We start from the raw sequence: 22,123 nt of genomic DNA, 5'->3' as shown, positions 1-22,123 counted from the left end.
AAATCATTAGTAGATTCAGTGAGTATGGCATCAGAATTAGAGGAAAATTTATGAAAATCAGAATAGGGAAATACAGTTTCATGAAAAATAACGTTCCTAGATAAAGAAAAAAATCTGGAATGTAAATTGTAAAGAACATATCCTTTAGTGCCAGATTTATATCCAAGAAATACACATTTAGAAGCTCGAGGAGCTAATTTTGTTCTGCCGGCAGCAAGAGTTGAGGCATAAGCAAGACAACCAAAAACTTTTAAGTCATGTAGATCAGGTTTATGATGATAAATCATTTCAAAAGGAGATTTTTGTTTGAGAAATCTAGTAGGAAGTCTGTTGATAATGTGGACAGCATGTTTTATAGCATAAGACCAAAAAGTTTTAGGAATTTGAGATTGAAAAAGTAATGCTCTACAAACATTTAATAAGTGTTGATGTTTCCTCTCAACAATACCATTTTGTTGAGGGGTTTCAACACAACTTGTTTCATGAAGGATGCCCTTGGCATTATAAAAATTAGTGAGAATAAATTCCTTACCATTATCTGATCTTAAACGTTTTAATTTGCAATCATGTTGATTCTCAATGAGAATGATAAAATTTGGCAATAAAGATTTGACTTCCTGCTTAGATTTTAACAAATGAATCCATGTGAAACGACTATAATCATCAACTACAGTTAAAAAATACTTGTAACCTTCAATGGATGAAATAGCAAGTGGTCCCCAAATATCCACATGTATAAGTTCAAAAAAGAAATTGGTAATACTAGTGCTGTCAGGAAAAGGTAATTTCTTTTGTTTGGCAAAAGAACATATGTCACATACATGAACTAAAGGAAATTTTATTGAAGTATATTGGGAAGACAATGTCTGAAGAACTTTATTTGAAGGATGTCCTAGTTTTGCATGCCATACAGATGTAGAGTTACTAAAGTTATCATTAAGAGTAGTTGCTAAAACAGTGGTACAATTGTTGCCAGTAGTAGAAAAACCAAGTGAATCATTGTGTTGTAAGAGTTGAAATAAGCCAGATTGTTGTTTAGCTGCTCCAATCATCTTGAAGGTATGCCTCTGCACAATGATACAGTCGTATTCACAAAAAATAACAATGCAATTGAGAGTAGTAACAAGTTTTGGAATAGAGATTAGGTGAACAGAAAAATCAGGAACATATAATGCATTATAAAGAGTAAGATTTCCAAGGTGAATAGTACCAGAATAACAAGCAAAAACAGATTGGTTGTTAGGCAATTTAACGGAAACAGGTTTTATAGGAATCAAAGAAGAGAAATATGATTTTGAAGGGCAAATATGGTCAGTAGCACCACTATCAAGAATCCAAGAGGATTGGAACAAGTTGATACCTGGAGTGCTCACAAAACATTTGTGAGCACTGTTAACAGAGGGAGAGGGATCTTGGGACTGTTGAAGCAAGCCCAATAATGCTTGATATTGATCCTTGGAAAAATTGAAAGTGTTCTGAGACGTGACGTCATCCTTAGCAGAAGTGGCAGATACAAGAGAAGTAGTAGAATCAAAATTGTTCACAGAAGACTTTGAAGTGTTTGAAGTAGTGGAAGTACTCTTGCCATTTGTCCTGTACCCTGGTGGAAAACCATAAATCTGAAAACATGTGTCAATGGTATGATTTGTCTTTTTACATTTAGTGCAAAATCTGGTAGATCTGCCTGTATTGTTGCCTCTACCAGAACGACCACCACCACGAGTGTTAGAGAATCCACCACGAGTAGAAGAGTTGTTGCGAGCAGAATCATCATTGAATGTAGCCAGAGCTGCAGATTCTTGTGGAATTGGAGGAACTGGACCTCCAAACTCGCGTTCTTGCTGAAGAACGAGAGAAAAAGTGCGAGTGAGGCCAGGCATAGGTTCCATAAGCATTACTTGAGAACGAACTTGAGAGAATTCATCATTGAGTCCTCGCAAGAACTTGATTACGCAATCATCATCACGTTCCTTCTGAATCTTGGAAAATATTCCACAAGAACATGCAACGGGGCAGGAACAAGCCAAAACTGTGCGATATATTGACAATTCTTTCCAAAGTATACGCAAACGAGTGTAATATTGTGAAACAGTAAGCTCACCTTGTTTACAATTTTGCAATTCTTCTTGCAGATCAGCAATGCGAAATTTATCGCCATGAGAGAAGCGATCACAAAGGTCTCGCCAAATTTCGGAAGCCGACTCGATCCACATAACAGATTGACGAATTGAAGGAGTCATTGAGTGTGCAAGCCATGACATAACCATTTTGTTGCAGCGGCACCATGCTTTGTGAAGAGGATCGGAGAGATTTGGACAGGTTAGGGTTCCAAGAACAAACTGATCCTTATTCTTGGTTTCAAGGGCTACGAGCATGTCGTGTTTCCATTGCGGAAAATTGTTATCAGAAAGCAAAGGTGTTACAAGAATTAAAGCTGGATTTTCTCCGGGATGAAGAAACAAAGGATTCGCCGGATTGACGAGGTGATCGGAAAGTGCGGGTTGAATTGAATTTTCCATTATTGATCAGAAAAGAGAACAATGGATGAAAAGAAAAGCTGATCGGAACAGAGAACAATGCGGAAGCGAAGAATAGTCACACGATGATACCATGATAGCGGGTAAAGTGCTCAATAATTTCTCTCATGTAACAATCAACCCTTTACAGAGAGCAGGATTATTGTTATATATACAAGTATAAGTGGCCAAAGAAAAGATAAGCTAACTAACCATGGTTAGGCCTATCTAATGTAAAACTAAGTAAGACAAATACAGGTACAGAGGAAAAAATAGAAAAGAAAAAAACTAATGAGAGAAGCCTTATTAATCCTAATAAAACCACTATTTTTAATGTAACAAGCAATTGATCACAATACACATATTTAGTTAAAGATAAATTCTTTTATGCAAATGCCATGACAAATGTTAATGCAAGAATTTAAAAGAGCAAGAGAGATAAAATAACACAAAAAAATTATACTGATTTACTCTCAATATTAGATAGTTTCATCCAGTCGCAACAAACTACTGAGATTTCTCATTGTAACTGTGAAATTTATTTAGAATTAAACAACACTAAACTGACATAAAAAAGTTATTCCAAATGCTATAAAAATTTCTTTACAATTCATTGATTTCATTCAATGAAAATCATGTTCACTTGAGTGAGCAACCCTTATGACTTATGAGTAACTCTATTTCAAAAGATTACAACCCGTCTGATTCAGAGCAACCCGTTTGATATACATTTTTTTTACAATTATAATTTGATAATTTTAAAATAAAAATTAATATCAACTTAATGTCTTAAACTTTAATTTATTTTTATAAATATTAGTTAATTCTACTAATTTTAAAAAATAATTTTTCCTCTCTTTCCTTCCTAAATTATATTCTCAAACATATCCTTCTATTACGCATCTTATGATTATTGATGTTTCGTTTTGATAAAGAAACATTTTTCTCATAAAAGTTAGTAACTATATATGAATGCAATAAATTGATGCTACAAGGGTTGGTGGATGATGGTGAACTAGTCACATTTCTTAAAGAAAATAAAAAAATTAAAACACTGAACAAGGGTATTTAGCAATTATTAAGCACATTTTTGGTTCGGATTATTTTTTAAAGAAACATTTTTTTTCCTTAAAATTATTTATAATTTTGTCTAAGAAATAAGACTTTTTGGCCATAATAAATAAAAATAAAATAAAAATTACTATAAAATAAATTAAATAAAAAATAATTTATCAAAATAAATTATTTTGGTCACTTAGATGATTATGTGTAAAAGAAAAACGTCAGGAGAGTTGACGTTTTACGGGTTGACAAAATTTACATAGAAGTCGTTATAGGAGTTGACGTCTTCTATATAAAAAATTTTACATGTAAAACGTCACACCCTCTAACGTGTTCCATGCATACTTTGCCTTGTTACTTCCTTCTCTTTAAATTTGGGCGGATGGAGTTGAAAAATAAGAGATAAAACTAATACTTATTTAAACATTTACAGCTTGAGAAGTACTTAATAAATACAAAATCTAATAATAAAATCTTATTATAAACACAATATTGTTCTTAATAAGAAAAGTCAATATAAACACCTGTATTGGAACTACCTAAATACTAGTTAATCTGATATAGCTTTTCACAACAATATTAAGAAACAGTTTTAATTTATTAGTGGTCTCCCTATATAATTTTTTACGAGAACAGTATGTTATTATAACTTCTTTTAATTTTTTGAAAAAAAATATTAATACAACTTTATATCGTCTATTTATTTATATAATTATATTTATATATTTGCATATCTATCTTTATTTTTATATATAGGGATGTTTATTTTGGCTTATAAATTTTTATATTTATGAGAATAGTATTCCCATGAATATAATAACAGGAATGACATTATTGAATATTTAAAATGGTGACGTTTTGTGTAAAAATAATTTGTTAAATTTTTTTACTTTCATTTTGAATACTCCCACTACTGGCTGAAACGAGTCGAGTATAAAATATATTTGAGAATAAAATAACTTTTACATTTCTATATTTTTATTTTTAAAATTAGAGGTGAGTATGCAAATTTTCGTGATGTGTCTAAAATTATAATTTTTGTATTCATTTCACGTATACTTGATTCCTGCATTTTGACATGCATGAAACATGTTAAAAGGTGTGATGTTTTGTATGTAAAATTTTTTATATAGAAGAGGTCAACTCTCATGACGACTTTTATGTAAATTTTGCTAATTCATAAAACGTCAACCTTTTTAATATTTTTTTTTATTCATTTACGTGGTCGTGGTCAAAATAATTTATTTTGGTAAATTATTTTTATTTAATTTGTTTTCGTAATCTTTATTTTATATTTATTTATTACGGCCAAAAGGCCAAGAAATAAGGGTCAAATGTAAAAATGGTCAATCCGGGCCTTGGGCTTCAATTAGGCCCAACTAAGGAAAGGCACCGATCCATTAGGGTTTTACACTTATAATCCGATGTTGGTTTACACTTAGCAGTGCAACAACAATCGGCGGTGGCAATCGAAATCGGTGAAAATGGTTGCGATGAGGGTGAGTAATGTCAAGGTTAACGTGTTATGTGTTTGATTTAATTTGGAGGATGAGTTTGTTGATTTTAACGTTGTTGTGATTATGGTTGAAGCAGTTTCACCAGTACCAGGTGGTGGGAAGGGCTCTTCCTACCTTAACCGATGAACATCCCAAGATCTACCGCATGAAACTATGGGCCACCAACGAGGTCCGTGCCAAATCCAAGTTCTGGTATGTTTATCTCTATTTCAAATGTTGTTTATTCGTATTCGTACCAATTCAATTAAGAAATTTGCAATGTTTTATGTTTCTGAAAACGATAGCCATTGATCACATTGTTGTTGTTTTTACTTTTTTCAGGTATTTCTTGAGAAAGTTAAAGAAGGTCAAGAAAAGCAACGGGCAAGTGCTAGCCATCAATGAGGTGTGCACTTCTCAATTGTCATAGTGTATCAATTATTTCACAAAAATGAATTTCTTTGAGCGTTAGTTACTTGTTAAAAGGATTGCAATGGAACTAGATTTCTACTTTGAAGAATTCTGCATATTCTACTAAGTGCTTTTTTGTTTAGAGGGGGAACATGATTTGATTAGGTTATATAGAACATTAGAATCTAGAAATGTAGGGGGTAGAGGGATAGGATCGCATTGCAGTCTTTATAGGACAATGGACATGGAGGTATAATATTTTGTTCTGATTGCAGATTTTTGAGAAAAATCCTACTAAGATTAAGAACTACGGAATTTGGCTGCGTTATCAGAGTCGTACTGGTTATCACAATATGTACAAGGAATACCGAGATACTACTCTAAATGGTGCTATTGAATATTTGTACAATGAAATGGCATCTCGTCATAGGGTGAGGCAGCCATGCATTCAGATAATTAAGACTGCCACAATCCCAGCTAAGCTGTGCAAAAGGGAGAGCACCAAGCAGTTCCACAATTCTAAAATCAAGTTCCCATTGGTGTTCAAGAAGATTAGGCCCCCAACTAGGAAGCTGAAGACAACATACAAGGCTTCTAGGCCAAACCTGTTTAAGTGATTCAGTTGATGGGACTTCCATGATTCTCATTTTGGAGCCGTTGATTCATTAGTAGTATACATAGGAAGAGTGTAGAGAAGGTGATCGTGTAGGTGGCAAACATCATTACCGCAGCCACAGTTTGCATTCTTTCATGCTCTCAAGATTTTGTTTTTGGAAGATGGTGATTATTTAGTTTTATCTTTTTGCAGAGTCTTCTATTTTACTCATTCTGGTGTATTTGTTCCAAGGTTGTTTTTGAATTTAGTGGTTACTTTTTTGTTTCGATTCTGGGTTTATCATTTGTTATTTGATATTTTCTCTCTGATATCTGGTAATAAGTATTTTCTGACATGCATGGCCAATAAAGGACAAGGCTTACGTGTAGAGTCGCGAGAGTTTTTTTTTTTCCTATTCAAATTAGGTTGAGTTAATCATCTATACACTATTAGTATAAAGTTTTTTATACTGGCAACCAATCATATTTTTTAAAGTTACTTATTTTATTATTATTTCATCAAATAAGCAACTGACATGACACTATTAAAAGATATGATTGATTGTCAGTGTAAAAAAAAATTATACTGACAGTGTATAGGTGATTAACTCAATTAGTTTTATCTATAAAAAAACATCTATATTCATTTCTATTGCAGACCGTAATTGCATATGTTATTGAAGTAAAACTGAAGAATATCATAAAAAATACCTAAAAATGCACCTTAGTTTTGTTTGCGAGTAAACTTGATTCCTCGAAAGAAAAATGAAGAGGGCATTGTTGTTACTTATTCATTAATTGCTGCTTTGTTATTTATTGGAGTAGGGTGTCATTACCGTACTATTCTTGAGTAGCTTATTAGGCGATAAATGAGATAATGAAAGGTTAACATTAAGTAAAACAATTAAAATAAATTATTAACATTATATTTTAATAAAATAGTATAGTTTTTGTTAATTCGAATGACAAACATCATTTCTTATAAGTAATGAAAACTGTAGACTCGAATAGAAGGCCAACTTTTATAAATCTGTAATTTTCATCCGTTAATACATCTTTCAGGCATAATCATGGTTCTAGTTTTTCTATAAATACACATTTTATTTATTTATTTATTTTTATTTTCTTTGAAATAATTCCTGTAATATGCTTCCATTTAGTACTGATGTGATTTATATAGGTTACATCATGTCAGGTAAGATTATACTTCAACATCAATATTGTCACGCTAGAGATCAATATTATGAACGAGGATCATTCAATAAGAAATGTGACTTACACAATTGTGTTTTTCAATAAATTTTATGTAATATTAGTGTGTTCATGGGAGTATTGCTAGTGTCTTCGTAGCATTCCTCCATGAACTAAACATGTTTATTAATGCTTTGCAGGATTTTTACTGTTGCAGTAACACAAATTTATATTTACTACAAAAGATAATAAATTGAAGATGGCTGTAATAGTAATAATTAATAAACCAATAATAAGCAAGGGTGAATGGCTAACATGAGTTCAAGTGCTTATGGAAGACATTTTGTTTAACAATCTTATTAGTACTATTTGCAGACTTCATGTTCCAGAAGACATTAACCTACGTTGCACAGATCAGCCTTAGGCAATTGCTCATTCTCTACTTATTATATTCTCAGTGCATGCGCGGATATAATTTTAACTTGGAATGGTAAATAGGTCAAAACGCATTTATTTATTTATTTATTATTTTTGGTGAAACATAGGTTAATGCGTATTGTGACTGTCAGCCGTGCTTTCCATATCCTATCATCATTTTTGTGACCTACCATTGTCACGCAGATACAAGCATGAAATAAAAATATAGGAGAAAAAATTCTGAAAAACTTATAATTGCAGGTCTGGTAATAATTAGAGGGACACTGTCGAAGATTTGGCTAAATTTTTTTAAACAATGAGAAATATTTAGAGTAATCACAAAGAAAGGGTTATTATACAGTTTCCTTGAGATGGATTGATCGTTTAAGATTATTGAAAAATATTAACCTCGAAGCTGCACGAAAGGAATATGATTTATATAATTGTATGAGCCAGAATGCTATTTCTAAAACTAATTTTTTTTTAAGAAAGGAGATAAGCTTGGTAGAATTTGATTTAATTCACATACTTTCAATGTTCTGTTCAAGCATGTTAAAATAATGTGTTGAGCAGTGGGAAACAGAAGATAGTGTTTACCAGGGAAGACTACCCTCCGTGACCCACTTTGTCTTTCAGAACCCTCCATTGAAATCTGACATGCTTTTTTCTTTTTTCTGAAACTCCACATTCTCCACCATAATCTCAAAAGCTTGTGAAAGTTAACTCCACAACCAAAAGTTTTAAATCTCATTTCATTATATATCCCCACACCCCACTTTCATAACCATCATTTTTCATGCAACACATATTCAAAGAGTCACTTTATTGTGAAATATATACTTAAGAAGGTTAAAACTCTATCTATTTTCGGCGTATTGATGAGTTCTCTCTCGGTTCAAGTTGGTAGCATTCTTTACAAATTTGGACTCAACCGTCTAGTTGTGCTATCTGAGAAGAAAAGTAAGTGTGTTATGAATCCTCAAACAAACATATACATATAGTCGCTTTGGTCAGCTTGAAGAGAAGCACAACACATTTCAGATGTCATAGTTTTTCTGCCTTCAATTTTTCTTCACTAGCATTGGACATTAAGTTGGTCATCATTATATTTTCAACAAAAGAAGGAAGAATGGGAATTCAGCAAAAGCTCAATGCTTTCCTCTTTCAAGTAAGCATTGTTTTTCTCATCTTTCTCCTTGTTAGTGCATCTCATGAGCACAAGAAAGCTAAAGGCAGGCATTCAAGCAAAAAAGATCATCACATCAAGGTATTCCATTCCTGCAGTGTGTATTCTTCCTATTTTGGATCAATCAACTTGGTGACATCATTTTGTTTATTCTTACCCTTGTCTACATTGCTATTATAATCCTCTATTTCATAAATATAAAGTTTTGTTTTGTGGTTGTTTTATGTATGAAGATGAGTTCTAGACTTCAGTTCGAAATCACATTACATGGGTTTCTCTTGTGGGCTTCAATGGCGTTCTTGATGCCTGTTGGCATACTAGTCATTAGACTGTCCAACAGAGAGGGGAATCGAAGAAGGCTTAGAATTATATTCTATGCTCATGCAGTTTTGCAGGTAAGTGTATCTAAACCTAAAACCCCTGTTACATTACAATTATAATTTTAAATCCAAGATCACTAACTTTTTGTATATTTTATTAGTTTCTTTTCTCTTTACTTGGTAACCCATACTTGTAGAGGAAAAGAACAATTAATTTTATGGTTTCACTTTAGTTTGAGAGGGTCAGTTGCCCCACTGATTAACTTCTAATGATGGTTGAATGGAGATAAGAATAGCAAGAATCCAGTTTCACAGTTAATTTATTAGTCCTGAAACTTGTTAGTCACTACATAAGGTCAAGTGAGGGGTATTGCATCTTTTTTTATTGAAAAAAACTATAATGAATGCTTTGAAGAAAAGAAAGGAGCTTTATGATAGTCTTCTTGGTGATTACAAGTTGTCTTATATTTTATTAGAGCATGTGAACAGAACTATGCAATTATGCTGTTGGCTGTAACATTAACTAAGTTTTTGCTAAAAAAAAGCAGGAAGTGAATATATCTCTACTATTAACAATAATAAATAGGTTTTAATGAAAGCTTTCCTGAATTGAACTTTGCCATTTATTAATTATATGCACCTTTTTGTTTTTTTGTTTTTTTGTTCAACAGAAGCTTGCCGTACTTCTTGCCACTGCCGGAGCAATCATGTCCATAAAAAATTTCAACAACTCCTTCGACAATAATCATCAAAGATTAGGAGTGGCATTATATGGTATTATCTGGCTGCAAGTTCTAGTTGGTATCTTTCGACCACAAAGGTGAATAATGAATTGCCTTGTATTAAGAAAATATATGCAATCTGTTGGATTAGGCAATTTTGCAATGGCTAAAATACCAAACTTAGACAATGCAGTCACAATTTTCTTGTATTTTAAATTTATTTAAAGATTTTGCATGTTCTATGTTCATGTGTTCAAGAGAGACAGCTTATTTAACTGTTACAATTTTCTTTAAAGATTTAGTATACAATTATTTTCTTGTTCTTCACAGGGGATCCAAAAGAAGAAGTCTATGGTTCTTTGCACACTGGGTAATGGGAACTTCAGTGTCATTACTGGGTGTCTTGAATGTATTTATTGGTTTACAATCCTACCAAGAAAAAACATCAAAGAGCATAAGAACTTGGAGTATACTTTTCACTGTTCAGATATCTTTGATTGTTATCTTCTACCTTCTTCAAGAAAAATGGGTCTACATACGAAACCAAGGAGTGATTTGGGACAACTAAGTACTAACTACTGATTCCTACTTATCAAGAAGCCAAGTCATGCTAAGAAAGATGAATCAATGCCTTTCCATGGATACAGGTATTTGAAACACATAAGAGCACTGATGGATGTGAATTTCTTTCCAGAGATAAAATGTTTGCTGTTGTTGTTGTTTCTTTTTTTTTTTTTCAGAGAAGGCACAGTCATTGAGAAGAAGTTTGTCATTTCTTCCTGTGAGATACTTTTTTTTTGTTGTAATCTCCTAACAATCAATTCTGATATTTTTTCCAAACCAAGTATCCATCATGTTTTTCCCAATGTTTGCGGACATCGTTTGCCAGTGTTTATAAGCATTTCAAAATATAAAGAATTTGCTAACCAAAAGAAAAGACAGACTCTCTAGCACTAAAACAGGAGAAACATAATAATAAGCTAAGAAATTCTATTAATATTACATTGATACATCAGTAAGTATTGTTATTTATATCATATTTCAAGGAAAAAGCTGTACATAGCCAGTTAATATAGCTATTCCTAGTATTATAAAAGGTGGAAGAATCACAAATGCTCCTATGGTTGCAAAGAAAACTGAATCATTCCTCTGAGACACTTCATTTAGGTAAGCTTGTCTCCTGATATTTCTCTTCTGTGAAATGGTCAAGAACTTTGCACTCACTTTCTTCAAGTTTTTACCTAGGGGTATGCTGAAATCATCATCCCTTTCCCCAACCAACTGCGCAAGCTGCTCTCGGATTGTAAGTTTGGGAGAGCTACCATCACTTTCATAACCTATAAAGTATAAACCAGAAATGTTCCAAAAATCTTTGTTATCCTTTTCCAAAATTTAATGAAAGAAGAGGAACCGAACAACAGAAAGACATTGTAAACAGAAATGACTACAAAATTTCTGTCCGTTTAACAAAATCATTGAGACAAACATGGATTTCAGGAGTGATTCATAACATAGAGATGAAAGGCATGGAAGAATTTCAAAAGTTGGACAATATGGGGGAGAAATAGACATATTATCATACCAAATATAAGGTTTTTACTCTTCTAAAGTGAGAAAATACGTTGATGGAGAAAGTAAGGGTGCATTCATAATTGATTTGAATCAAAATAACTAGTAATCTTAGGCCACTTTAAATTAAGGATAAAATACACCCTTAATTTCTCATTTTACACATTTTCTCACCTTAGAGTAGCCAAATTTTCACTCTTCAAACGTTCATGCTAACAATATTCCTCCTATACAACTACTTCTGCTAACATTATCTTGAACGAACAAATCATTTAACAACCCCACAAATTTTACGATGAACTTGTATACTATGCGGTAACAAGGGGAAGGATAAGGTAACATCAAAAGCAAGCCCTTTTATAGTTTAATTGATATTTTAATGATGTGGCAGCAACATAATCGCGTAGTAACTTGTGATTTCAAGGTACCACTCGAGTTAACAACAAAACAGAGAAGGGGCTTTTAACAGGAATAAAATGGCATTACAAAAACAGAAGACAACTAATTTGTCTCCCCTACACATATCATTGATTCAAAGAGAAGGAGAAATTAGTTTACATACCACTATTAGGTGAGCTTGTGGATGTAAGTTGCTCCAAAAGATCCAGCTGTGCACGAGAAGAAGATAAAGATCCTAACAACAGAAGTCAGACATGAAGGAGAATATCATATTGTAACATTTAGAAGTATTTTCTAGAAAATTAAACTGGTAAGATAAAAAATGAACTATTTTCTAGAAAATTAAACTGGTAAGATAAAAAATGAACTATGGTTGAGAAATTAAACACATAACTTCCCTGCAAATATTTCAAATATAACAGAAGTTCTGATTCATTTTTTCCCTTGCAGCCACGTGGGTGCAAACATTATAAAATAATATAACTAACATAATTTCTCACTTTTCTGAATATTTGTGGAGGGCCAATCATCCAAGAAAGTAGAAATTATATTATTTTATTATGCATAAAAACAACTAACCTGAAAATTCATGGTTATCCTTTGAAGCTCATATATATTGAATTGAATAAAGAAATAAAAAGTGGGTAGGCATATATACTATACCAGCAGAAGCATCTTCCTGTGTAACTCCAGTGTCTTGTGTTTGAGCACATGTTGGATGGTAGAATTTGATGGGATTGTTGTTGTTGTTGTGTTGTTTGTGAGTCAGAAAGGAAGGCTTTGAGTGAAGAGAAGCAGTGGTGAGATTGATGGCCATATAGTTTTGCTTCAAAGGTTTGGAGTTAGTAGTCGCTAATGCCATACATTTTGGTTTCAGCTTTGCATTTTCAGTTTATTCTATGTTAATTGGCCAAAGTCGGCACCTCTCTGCCACAAATATTATCTGTGGAGAGGAGAATTCTAGTGCTATGTAGGACCATCAAAACGCCACCGTTAAAAACAATCTTTTCTTTCAACTAAATAAAGGCTCTGTGTCAAGTTACAAAAATCATTGACTTACGGAATTATTATTATTTAGTCACTTGTGTTTATTTTATATCAGAATAGACTATTGTCACTTTGTGTAAATTTATAATTTTTTTATTATCTCACATCATTTACAATTGGTTAAAAAAAAAAACAGAATAGATTGAATGGACCCGTTTGGATATTGAAATTCAACCCGGCCCAACTTAATTCATTTTGGCATGTAAAATAAATTAATTCGTTAAACTATTTTGATATTTCTAAAGCTGATATTTATAAAATGATTTTATATCAGTTGATGTATATTTAAAATAGGTTTTAGTAAAGTTAATAATTAACTGAATTTAATAGTATTTAGTTAGCAATATACTAAGCATAATCTTGAACATTGATTTATTTTATAAAGTCAATTAACTACTTCTTAAATGAACCACTTATAAAAATAGATTTGAAAGAATAGAATGCCAATGTTTGTTTTGAATGAAGAGAATAAGTTCGTATTCGAATGAAATAAAGTAGCGGCAGCAGCAGCAGCATCATGTATTCTTTCAATTATTTCCAACCATAAAATAGCGTAATACAGAAAAAAAAAAAAAAGATAAAAGGTACGCGTAAAGTGCATTGAAATGAAAAGTGATCGTTGATTGAGCGTGTGGGCACCTTTCCTAAGAAGATGCACATGTTGTGTTTGATGTAATTACGAAGCCAACGACCCTTTTAAGCTTGTTGGGTTGTTTCGTAGTACTACGTTAACAATGGCGAAGCAGGTGGTTCCTCGTGAATCTCACCCATATGCCTTTCATGTCTCTGGTCCTCGCAACTTCACTTCCCTTAATTGGAGGGACCTTATCATTTCCAGTTGGTCAGTACCCATTTCAATTTCTTCTTTCATTCTTGCATTTCATCCCTTTACCAGATGCCAAAATGTTTTTAACTTTTTAAGTTTGCTACATTCGTTGTTGGAGTGTTGAAAGAAAGCAAGCAATGTTGGTAGTGTGCGTGGTTGTGAACTTTACCAAATGGGTTTGCATAGTTTTTGAATTTACCAACTATCATCAAATGGAAACTGATAGCAAAATTACTAACTGGGTTTCACATCTATGAGATGGGTTGTTTCGATTTCCGAGATGTAAATGATACAATCAAGAACTACCTTTTTCTTAATTTCCAAGTTATCGTTTTGGTACTTGTTCATTCAGTATATCTATCTGTTTGTTCGTTGTAATCTTCAACATGATACCCAGTTTCTTAGTTACCTTAATTATTAAGCATTTGGAATAGAATTTTGGGGACTTAAATTTAGTATTGTCGTTATGATTATTTCCTAATGGGATTTGGCTTGGATAAAGATTGAACTAATTTTTTAATTATCATATTATTAGCTTGAAATATTCATTAAATTTAGACAACTTGACTAATTATTTTTTAAGTGAATTCTCCCTCATCTATATATATATTTTTTTTCATCCAAACTTAGTATTATCATTATGATTATTTTCTACAGCGATCACTTGGCGTTATGAATTAGCTTAATTTGCTGTACCTCGGTTTTCTCTAGGCATATTTTTTCAGCTTTCTGATAGAGACTTCAAAAATAATAATAATAACTACTTCTCATAAATATTTTATTCCCAAACATGTACACTACGGGATAAAAGAAAGGCGTCTGCAGAGCGATTGTTACACCAAAAAAATTTAGGCGTTAAAGAAAAATTGTTAGATGAAAAATTCTTACTTTTTAAAAATTTAACGTTGAAAATGTTAATTTTTTATATTTGATTTATTATTTAAAAATATAATATTTTTAAAAATATATTGTTTCTGAAATTGGTTTTTACATATGTTTTTTATGGAAATATTTTCATATTCTAAGAAACTATCTTTTCAACATAAAAATAAAATTATAATATGATAAAAATATCATGTTACTTTTATTTGTTTATTTAATACATTAAAAATCTTTAATTCTCAGTATCATTTATAAACATTTTTAGGATTTATGATTTTTATGAATTCATGATTTCTGAGGATTTGATACATATAAAATTTTTACTTTTCTAAGAATCTATCATTAAGAATGTTAATTCTTCATGTTTAGTTTGTTATTTAAAAATAACATTTTTAGAAAATATTGTCTTCTAAGAATGGTTTTTCCATAAGTTTTTCACAAGAAATTTTTTTCCATAAAAGGAGGTGGACAACTAACTATTTTGAGATAAAAAATAAAATTTTAATACAATAAAAATATCATGTTACTTTTATTTGTTTATTTAATGCTGTAAATTTTTTTATTCCCAATTAACATTTTAAAACATTTCTAGAAATATTTATGATTAGTTAAATAAATTTTCAGATTTTTATGATTTGAATGAATCATAATTCTAAACACAATTTTTTGTTGTATATCAAAGATTTCCTCATAGATTTGGATAGTGGAAATGTTTTTAAAATTAAAATGACTTCTACTGTTTGGATTGCCTTAGTGGGTGTTTGGAACGGCCTTCAATCTATGCTATGGATCTTTTATTTTATGAATTTTGTTGTTGGCATGAACTCTAATAAGAGCCCTTTACCCTTCATTTGTCAAATCTAAAGGAAAACACCCTTAGTTTAGTTTCATTCACATTCTTTTACAACATATATGAAAGTTGATAATGCTTTTGTTATACAGGAAGGATGCAAGTTATAAGAGAACTGTCATTGCCTGCTTTATACAGGCAGTATACTTGCTTGAGCTTGATAGACAGGAGAAGAGAACACAGGAAAATGCTCTTGCTCCAAATTGGTGGATTCCCTTCAAGTACAAGCTTAAACAAACACTAATTGATGAAAGAGATGGATCCATTTTTGGTGCAATTCTTGAATGGGACAGATCTGCTGCATTGTCTGACTTAATACCAATGAGACCAAGTGGTGCCCCAAGAGCTATCTTAGCACTCAGAGGAACATTACTCAAAAGCCCTACAATGAGAAGAGATATTGAAGATGACCTCCGTTTTCTCACTTGGGAAAGCTTGAAGGGCTCTGTGAGGTTTAAAGTTGCTTTGGAGGTACTAAAGTCAATTTGTGATAAATATGGAAACAAAAATGTATGCATTGCAGGGCACTCCTTGGGGGCTGGTTTTGCTCTTCAAGTGGGAAAGGAACTAGCAAAAGAAGGTACTTATGTGGAGGCACATTTGTTCAATCCTCCTTCTGTTTCACTAGCCATGAGTCTCAAAACTATTGGAGAAAAGGCTGAGTTTGTGTGGAATAGACTTAAATCCATGCTTCCTTTAAGTAGTGAAGCTCAAATCAGCAATGATGGAAGCAAGACTTCAGGTGTTGGATTGGAGAGTAAGATGGCTCAGTTATCTGGTTCTGGTTTGGGGGTGGCAAAATTCGTTCCTTATTTGTATGTTAACAATGGTGACTATATATGTTGCTCTTACAATGATGGTGGTGGCACAAAGGTAAATGTCGGAAGTACAAATGCACAGGTTGCAGCAAGGTTGTTTGTTGTCTCTAAGGAGAAACAAAAATTTCTTGAGGCTCATGGTCTTGAACAATGGTGGTCAAGTGATGCAGAACTTCAGCAGGTTATCTATAATAGCAAACTCATAAGCAGACAGCTTAGATCTTTATACACTGTTACTCCTTCCCAAGTTAACTCATAAGCAAGTGCTGAAATGTAATCTAAAATAAAACAAACGATATTTCATATTTGTCAAAAGCATCGTGAGAATCGATCAAAATGGTTACGAAATCCTCAAAAAGAGTTTATTTTCTAATTAAGGTGTAAATTTTATATTAATATTTAATACAAATCTCATTAATATATATTTATGTTTATTATTTATGTAAAACTCTAACTTTAATCGAAAACTACATACCACAACTAAGAAAATGTAACTAAAGTTTGTTTCTCATGTAATCAATGAATTCATTTGTACGTGTGGATTTGGGCAAAAATATTTTGTTTTACTACAAAAATGAGATTGTTTCAAAAGTTCAACTACTGAATTTTATGGGATATTGATTGCATCACCATCTAACTTTTTCTGCTTTCTTTGTGCACTTTTCAAGCTAAAATCCTTTAAAAAAGAAATACTTCACTCATCCTTTAGATTTTAATCAAAAAATAAAATTTGCCCCGTTGCCTTTTCAAATATAGGTACCGTTTCATTTTTTTAAGAGTTTAATTAAAATACTATATATCAAATTCTTAATATGACTTTTAAGTTAGTATTTTAAACCTAATAATAACACGTTTAAAATATTCAGTTGGAACTAAAGTTGAACGTCCTCGTTCGATCTAACTAGTGTGAAAGTACATTATTTCGTTTTTAATATAGTTTATTTTGTAATTAAATTATAATTCAAATTATAGAGTGAACAATTTAGAGTAAGTTTGTTTTTAGAAAATATTTTCATTTTATTTTTAGAAAATATTTTTTATTTTTAAATTTTTAAATTTTGAAAATGTGTTTGATTTAATTATTTTCAAAAAAAATTCATAAAATGTTTATAACATAAAATTTATAAACAAATTTTGAATAATAAAATTTTAATATTATTTAAATTATTTTATTATTTGCATATAATAAATAAATAGATATAAATATAATTAATGTTACATCTTAACTTTTACAAATAAATAATTGTATACAAATAATTTGTATTGAAAAAATATATATTTTTATTTATTGATAAGTTTTTTTTTTTTAAAAAAAATATTAACGTCTAATTCATAAATAATTAAGATAAATAAAAAATTGAATTAGATAAAAAGTTTTAAAAAATCTTTACAAATCCCTTCTTTGAAGAAAAATCCTTAAAAATATTTCCGCACAAGATTAAAAATTCATGTTTAATATACAAGAATTGATATATATATATATATATATATATATATATATATACTATGCTTGAATATATAAATTTTATTTAAAATTAATATACATAAACATTTTTAAATACAAAATTATATTTTAGATTTATGATAAATAATTTATTTTATAAAAAAAATATTTTTATATATTGATAATTTATTTTAAAATATTAATATTTAATTTGTAAATAATTTTTAAAAATAAAAAAATAAATTAAATAAGAAATTGAAAAATTTTCTATAAATCTTTTCATTGAAGGAAAAATCTTAAAAACACTCGAGGTTCTTGTTTTATATATAAAATTTAAAATATATATGAAATAACATAAATGAAAATATATATATATGAAATAACAAATTTTTTTAATGAGTTTAATTATTAGAAAAATAAAATGATTGTAAAAATAATAATAAAATAATTCCATTAAATTATGATTAAAATAAAAAAATAAAAGGTAGTTTCAATTATATGTATAAAAAGGTAGTTTTAAGATGGTTATGAACCATTTTGAGAAGAAAAAAAATTAGGAGAAAAGAGTTGGCAAGAGAAAAAAGAATCCAATAATTATTATATTACCATCCGTTTTCAATTGAAAATGACATTTTAATGTTTTCAAAATTTAATTATTTTTGAAAAAGTTTTCATATAAAATATTTTCTAAAATTAAAATTAAATATATTTTCAATCTTATTTCCTCTTTTCTTTGAAAATAGAAAAAAAAAATTAGTGAAACCAAGTAAATATTTAATTAAAGGACACAAATCATTATTCTTTATGTCAATTGGTATTAATTTTTATGAGGTAATTTAATTAACTAAGCTATTTTATAAAATGATTGAATTTTTAATTTTATTTTTCTTCTAAAAAGTTATATGATGAAATTGTCTTTTCTACGTAACTTATTTTATAGCTAATCAAAAAGAATTTAAATTCTAAACCATTTTATTAAGTCACATAAGTCATTTTTATGTGTCAACAGTCTTATTATTATATTCTTTATTTTAAACACACATTTTAATTCTCATTGAAAAATGTGAGATTAATTTTTGGTTAAAATATTTTTTTAGTTTTTATAAGTTATTGTAGTTTAAAATAATTTTTTTTAGTCCCTTTACTTATATTTCAAATCATTTTTAGTTCCTATAATTTAAGATAAATCTTTTAAGTTTTTATATTAACAATTTTAATTTTTTTAGTAACATTATTTTTCTTAATGTATTAATTTAACTTTGTATGTCTTATGTTAATTTATTTTGTTAAAATTACTTTGCGTTAAGTTTTTTGACTTTTTGTGTTTTTTTTATACTCTCATTTAAAGAGTTTATTATTTTTTTTCGTAATAATTTAAAATGATTATTGTTAAGATATTTTTTTACTCTCACAAAATCTATCTATCTATTTATAATATAAAAGTTGAGCTACACTTTAATACATCGACACATCACTTTAAATGAATCTTATACGCTCAGTGAAAAAACTTATGTGTCATTTTGTAATCTTTTCCTTATTCTACTATATCTCTATTCAGTGGAGGAACTTGAAAAATTTTTTTAGGGGTGCCAGATTACTTTTATATATATAAAATTATAAATTAATTTTTTATTAGTTAAAAAGATAATAGAATTTCTCTTTTTTTAACTTAATTTTTTTAGTTTTATTATAATTAATGATATAATAATATATAAATATAATATATATATATATATATGAATATATATATATATTAAAAAAAAGATTTAGAAAAGTTTGGGGGAGCTGTGGCTCCCCCCTGTCACTACCAAGATCCGCCACAGTCTCTATTTATAGAAACTAAAAGTTACAAAACCTAAAAGTCTCACTCTCCACAATGACATCAATCCGGTCATTGTCGTCACTTCTCTCTACCTCCTCCTCCCTTCTCTCTCTCTCTTTTAATTTGAGTTTCTCACTCTCCACAATGACGTTAGACCCGTCATTGTTGTTGCCTCTCTCCTCCACCGCCTTCACCTCCATTGACATCAATCTCTTTCTCTCGAGCTCGTCTGTCCTAACACTGTCTCTTGTACCAACATCCTTTTCGTTGCCATCTACGACTCCTCACCACATTGAAATCATATTTGTAGCAACCATATCTATATCAAAAGGAAGTAATAGTTGACCTTCATTATGAATGAAATTTCATTAAATGTATGAAATTTCATTTTGTTATCTTAAGAATTTCATTCTTTATCACTAATTTGTATTGCGATCCCATGGAATCAAGGAATAAAGAGATTTCATGTTTGTAGATGATATTGTGATTGATTCCTATTTTTACCTGTTTTAATGACAACACATTTTTTACATTTTCTCTATAATTATTTCTTTCCTTTTCCAATGTCTCTGCATTTGGTGTAGTTTGGTTATTTGTTACATTTTTACATTTATTACAATTTTTCTTAAATTTATACATGATAATTAACTATTTTAAATCAATACCAAAGTTTATATGAAATTATTTAGTAAATCAAAATTTATATATCTCAAACAATTAGTTAATTTTTATTTATCAAATTAAGTATAATATTTATTATTTTTAAACATAATTTTTATTGTGTTAATTTTTTAACAATCAAGTTATTAATCAAATTGAGTCTCTTAATCGTAAATCAATTATAAATATATAACTGTTAATTAAAATTTTAAATAGTAATTACTCAATATATATTATAAAATAATTATTTCATTTTATTATGACATAATTATATAAATTAACTTTTATTAATTAAATAGTTATTACAAATAATTTTATTTTCATATGTTTTAAAGTATGATACGTACACATTTAATTAGATTAACATATCTATTTGAGTATGGTTTTTCTTTTATACAATGCTATAGAAATTAGCGCTAAAATACAATCAAATAAAAATATTATATAAAAAAATTTAATACTAATAAAAATTATTCTTTATATATATATATATATATATATTTTGCATAATTTTTTGATAACAGAGAATCAAATCAATTTATATGATTTGATTTATAATTTAAGTATTTTTATGCGTAATTTATTATATTTATTGTTTTATATTAATTTTATTTATTTATTATAATTTATGTATAATCATTTAAATTAACATTGAATTAACATTGAATTAGTTATGTTTTTCTACATTTAAAATATAATCATTTATGTATAATATTTTTTACATTTGTGTAAATCAAGTCTTTTAATTACAAATTAATTATTAAAATAAAGTTGTATAAAATCAAAATATCTCCAAATTTTCTTTTAATTTGAATCTCAAATTATCGATTCATATTAATAGCAAAATCAATATGAAAGTAAATCAAGTTTTATATATCTCAAATAATTGATTAATTTTTATTTAGTAAATTAAGTATAATATTTATTATTAATCGATCTATTAATCAAATAGGGCCTCTTAATTACAAATCAATTATAAATATGTAATAGTTAATTGTTAAAAACTATAAAAACATTTTTATTAATTCTTAAAATTTTAAATAGTATTTACTTAATATATATTTTAATACAATTGTTTCATTTTTATTATGATATAATTGTCTAAATTAATTTTATTAATTAAATAACTACTAAAAACTTTATTTTTTTTTCATCTGCTTCAACGTATGATACCTACACATATAATTAGATTAATATATGTTATAAAGTATGATTTTTTCATACAATATTATAAAAAATAGCTTGGTTATAAAGAAACATAATTTAAAAGATAGAATTACAATACAATCAAATTAGTATATTATATAAAAAAAATATTTTTATTTTTTAATTTTATTTTATATCAATTTGTATTATGCATGTTTTTTATAACAAAATCAAATCAATTTATATGATTCGATTTGTGATTTAAGCATTTTATGCATAATTTATTATATTACGTTAATTAAATTCATTTATTATAACTTATCTATAATCATTTAATTTATATTAAGTTAGTTGTTACATTATTCTACATTTTAAAAAATAATAATAACATCAAATTGTCATTTAAAATTTTAAAAAATTCCGATAATATTTATATTTTTTCATATAAAATAAAGTATTTGAAAAGTAAAAGAAAAATTATATTTCTCAAACTCTTTCTATTTGTTAATTCAAATTATTTACAAATTTATTAAATATAAAATTTAATATAAATTTAATTTTTTTAAATATATTATATTATATCCTATGTAACGTACAAGTTAATATCTAGTTAAATTAATATTTTTACCACGTCAATATAAAATAAACAATATTTAAAAAAAATTAATAATAAAGATTCAAAAAATTTAAAAAATACTTGAATAAAGATTTGATTTATCTTAAATTATAAGAATTAAAAAATTAA

The 22,123-nt window shown here is 28.7% G+C and overlaps 4 protein-coding genes across 4 annotated transcripts; 3 read left to right on the top strand and 1 right to left on the bottom strand.

The window, feature by feature from the left end:
- Positions 1 to 4,923: 4,923 nt before the first annotated feature.
- On the top strand, positions 4,924 to 6,369 carry LOC109789129 (large ribosomal subunit protein eL20). Its single transcript, XM_020348014.3, has 4 exons — positions 4,924 to 5,077; positions 5,172 to 5,287; positions 5,417 to 5,480; positions 5,761 to 6,369. The coding sequence occupies exons 1-4, from the start codon at positions 5,063 to 5,065 to the stop codon at positions 6,100 to 6,102; spliced, it is 537 nt and encodes a 178-aa protein (XP_020203603.1). The 5' UTR covers positions 4,924 to 5,062; the 3' UTR covers positions 6,103 to 6,369.
- Positions 6,370 to 6,514: 145 nt separating this feature from the next.
- On the top strand, positions 6,515 to 14,073 carry LOC109819197 (cytochrome b561 domain-containing protein At4g18260). The gene is made up of 4 exons (XM_020384833.3): positions 6,515 to 8,954; positions 9,107 to 9,268; positions 9,865 to 10,013; positions 10,246 to 14,073. The coding sequence occupies exons 1-4, from the start codon at positions 8,817 to 8,819 to the stop codon at positions 10,481 to 10,483; spliced, it is 687 nt and encodes a 228-aa protein (XP_020240422.1). The 5' UTR covers positions 6,515 to 8,816; the 3' UTR covers positions 10,484 to 14,073.
- Positions 10,886 to 12,824, bottom strand: LOC109819204 (myosin-G heavy chain-like protein). The gene is made up of 3 exons (XM_020384846.3): positions 12,547 to 12,824; positions 12,047 to 12,118; positions 10,886 to 11,252 (listed from the first exon to the last, which is right to left on the bottom strand). The coding sequence occupies exons 1-3, from the start codon at positions 12,743 to 12,745 to the stop codon at positions 10,957 to 10,959; spliced, it is 567 nt and encodes a 188-aa protein (XP_020240435.1). The 5' UTR covers positions 12,746 to 12,824; the 3' UTR covers positions 10,886 to 10,956.
- LOC109792755 (GDSL esterase/lipase At4g10955) lies at positions 13,400 to 16,780 on the top strand. The gene is made up of 2 exons (XM_020352188.3): positions 13,400 to 13,771; positions 15,581 to 16,780. The coding sequence occupies exons 1-2, from the start codon at positions 13,665 to 13,667 to the stop codon at positions 16,563 to 16,565; spliced, it is 1,092 nt and encodes a 363-aa protein (XP_020207777.1). The 5' UTR covers positions 13,400 to 13,664; the 3' UTR covers positions 16,566 to 16,780.
- The last annotated feature ends 5,343 nt before the right edge of the window (positions 16,781 to 22,123 follow it).

The sequence above is a fragment of the Cajanus cajan genome, chromosome 9 (genome assembly GCF_000230855.2).
Source record: "Cajanus cajan strain Asha chromosome 9, NIPB_CcT2T_4, whole genome shotgun sequence".
In the NCBI taxonomy this organism is placed as follows: domain Eukaryota; kingdom Viridiplantae; phylum Streptophyta; class Magnoliopsida; order Fabales; family Fabaceae; genus Cajanus; species Cajanus cajan.
This window is presented reverse-complemented; position numbering and strand designations above follow the sequence as displayed.

Coding starts and splice junctions, on each gene's coding strand:
- LOC109789129 (XM_020348014.3), top strand. Junction 5,288..5,416: donor CGTGCCAAATCCAAGTTCTG/GTATGTTTATCT, acceptor TACTTTTTTCAG/GTATTTCTTGAGAAAGTTAA. Junction 5,481..5,760: donor AAGTGCTAGCCATCAATGAG/GTGTGCACTTCT, acceptor TTCTGATTGCAG/ATTTTTGAGAAAAATCCTAC.
- LOC109819197 (XM_020384833.3), top strand. CDS start 8,817: ATGGGAATTCAGCAAAAGCTCAATGCTTTCCTCTTTCAAGTAAGCATT. Junction 8,955..9,106: donor AAAAAGATCATCACATCAAG/GTATTCCATTCC, acceptor TTATGTATGAAG/ATGAGTTCTAGACTTCAGTT. Junction 10,014..10,245: donor GGTATCTTTCGACCACAAAG/GTGAATAATGAA, acceptor TGTTCTTCACAG/GGGATCCAAAAGAAGAAGTC.
- LOC109819204 (XM_020384846.3), bottom strand. CDS start 12,745: ATGGCATTAGCGACTACTAACTCCAAACCTTTGAAGCAAAACTATATG. Junction 12,119..12,546: donor ACAGGAAGATGCTTCTGCTG/GTATAGTATATA, acceptor TTCTGTTGTTAG/GATCTTTATCTTCTTCTCGT. Junction 11,253..12,046: donor CACAAGCTCACCTAATAGTG/GTATGTAAACTA, acceptor TATACTTTATAG/GTTATGAAAGTGATGGTAGC.
- LOC109792755 (XM_020352188.3), top strand. CDS start 13,665: ATGGCGAAGCAGGTGGTTCCTCGTGAATCTCACCCATATGCCTTTCAT. Junction 13,772..15,580: donor GACCTTATCATTTCCAGTTG/GTCAGTACCCAT, acceptor TTTGTTATACAG/GAAGGATGCAAGTTATAAGA.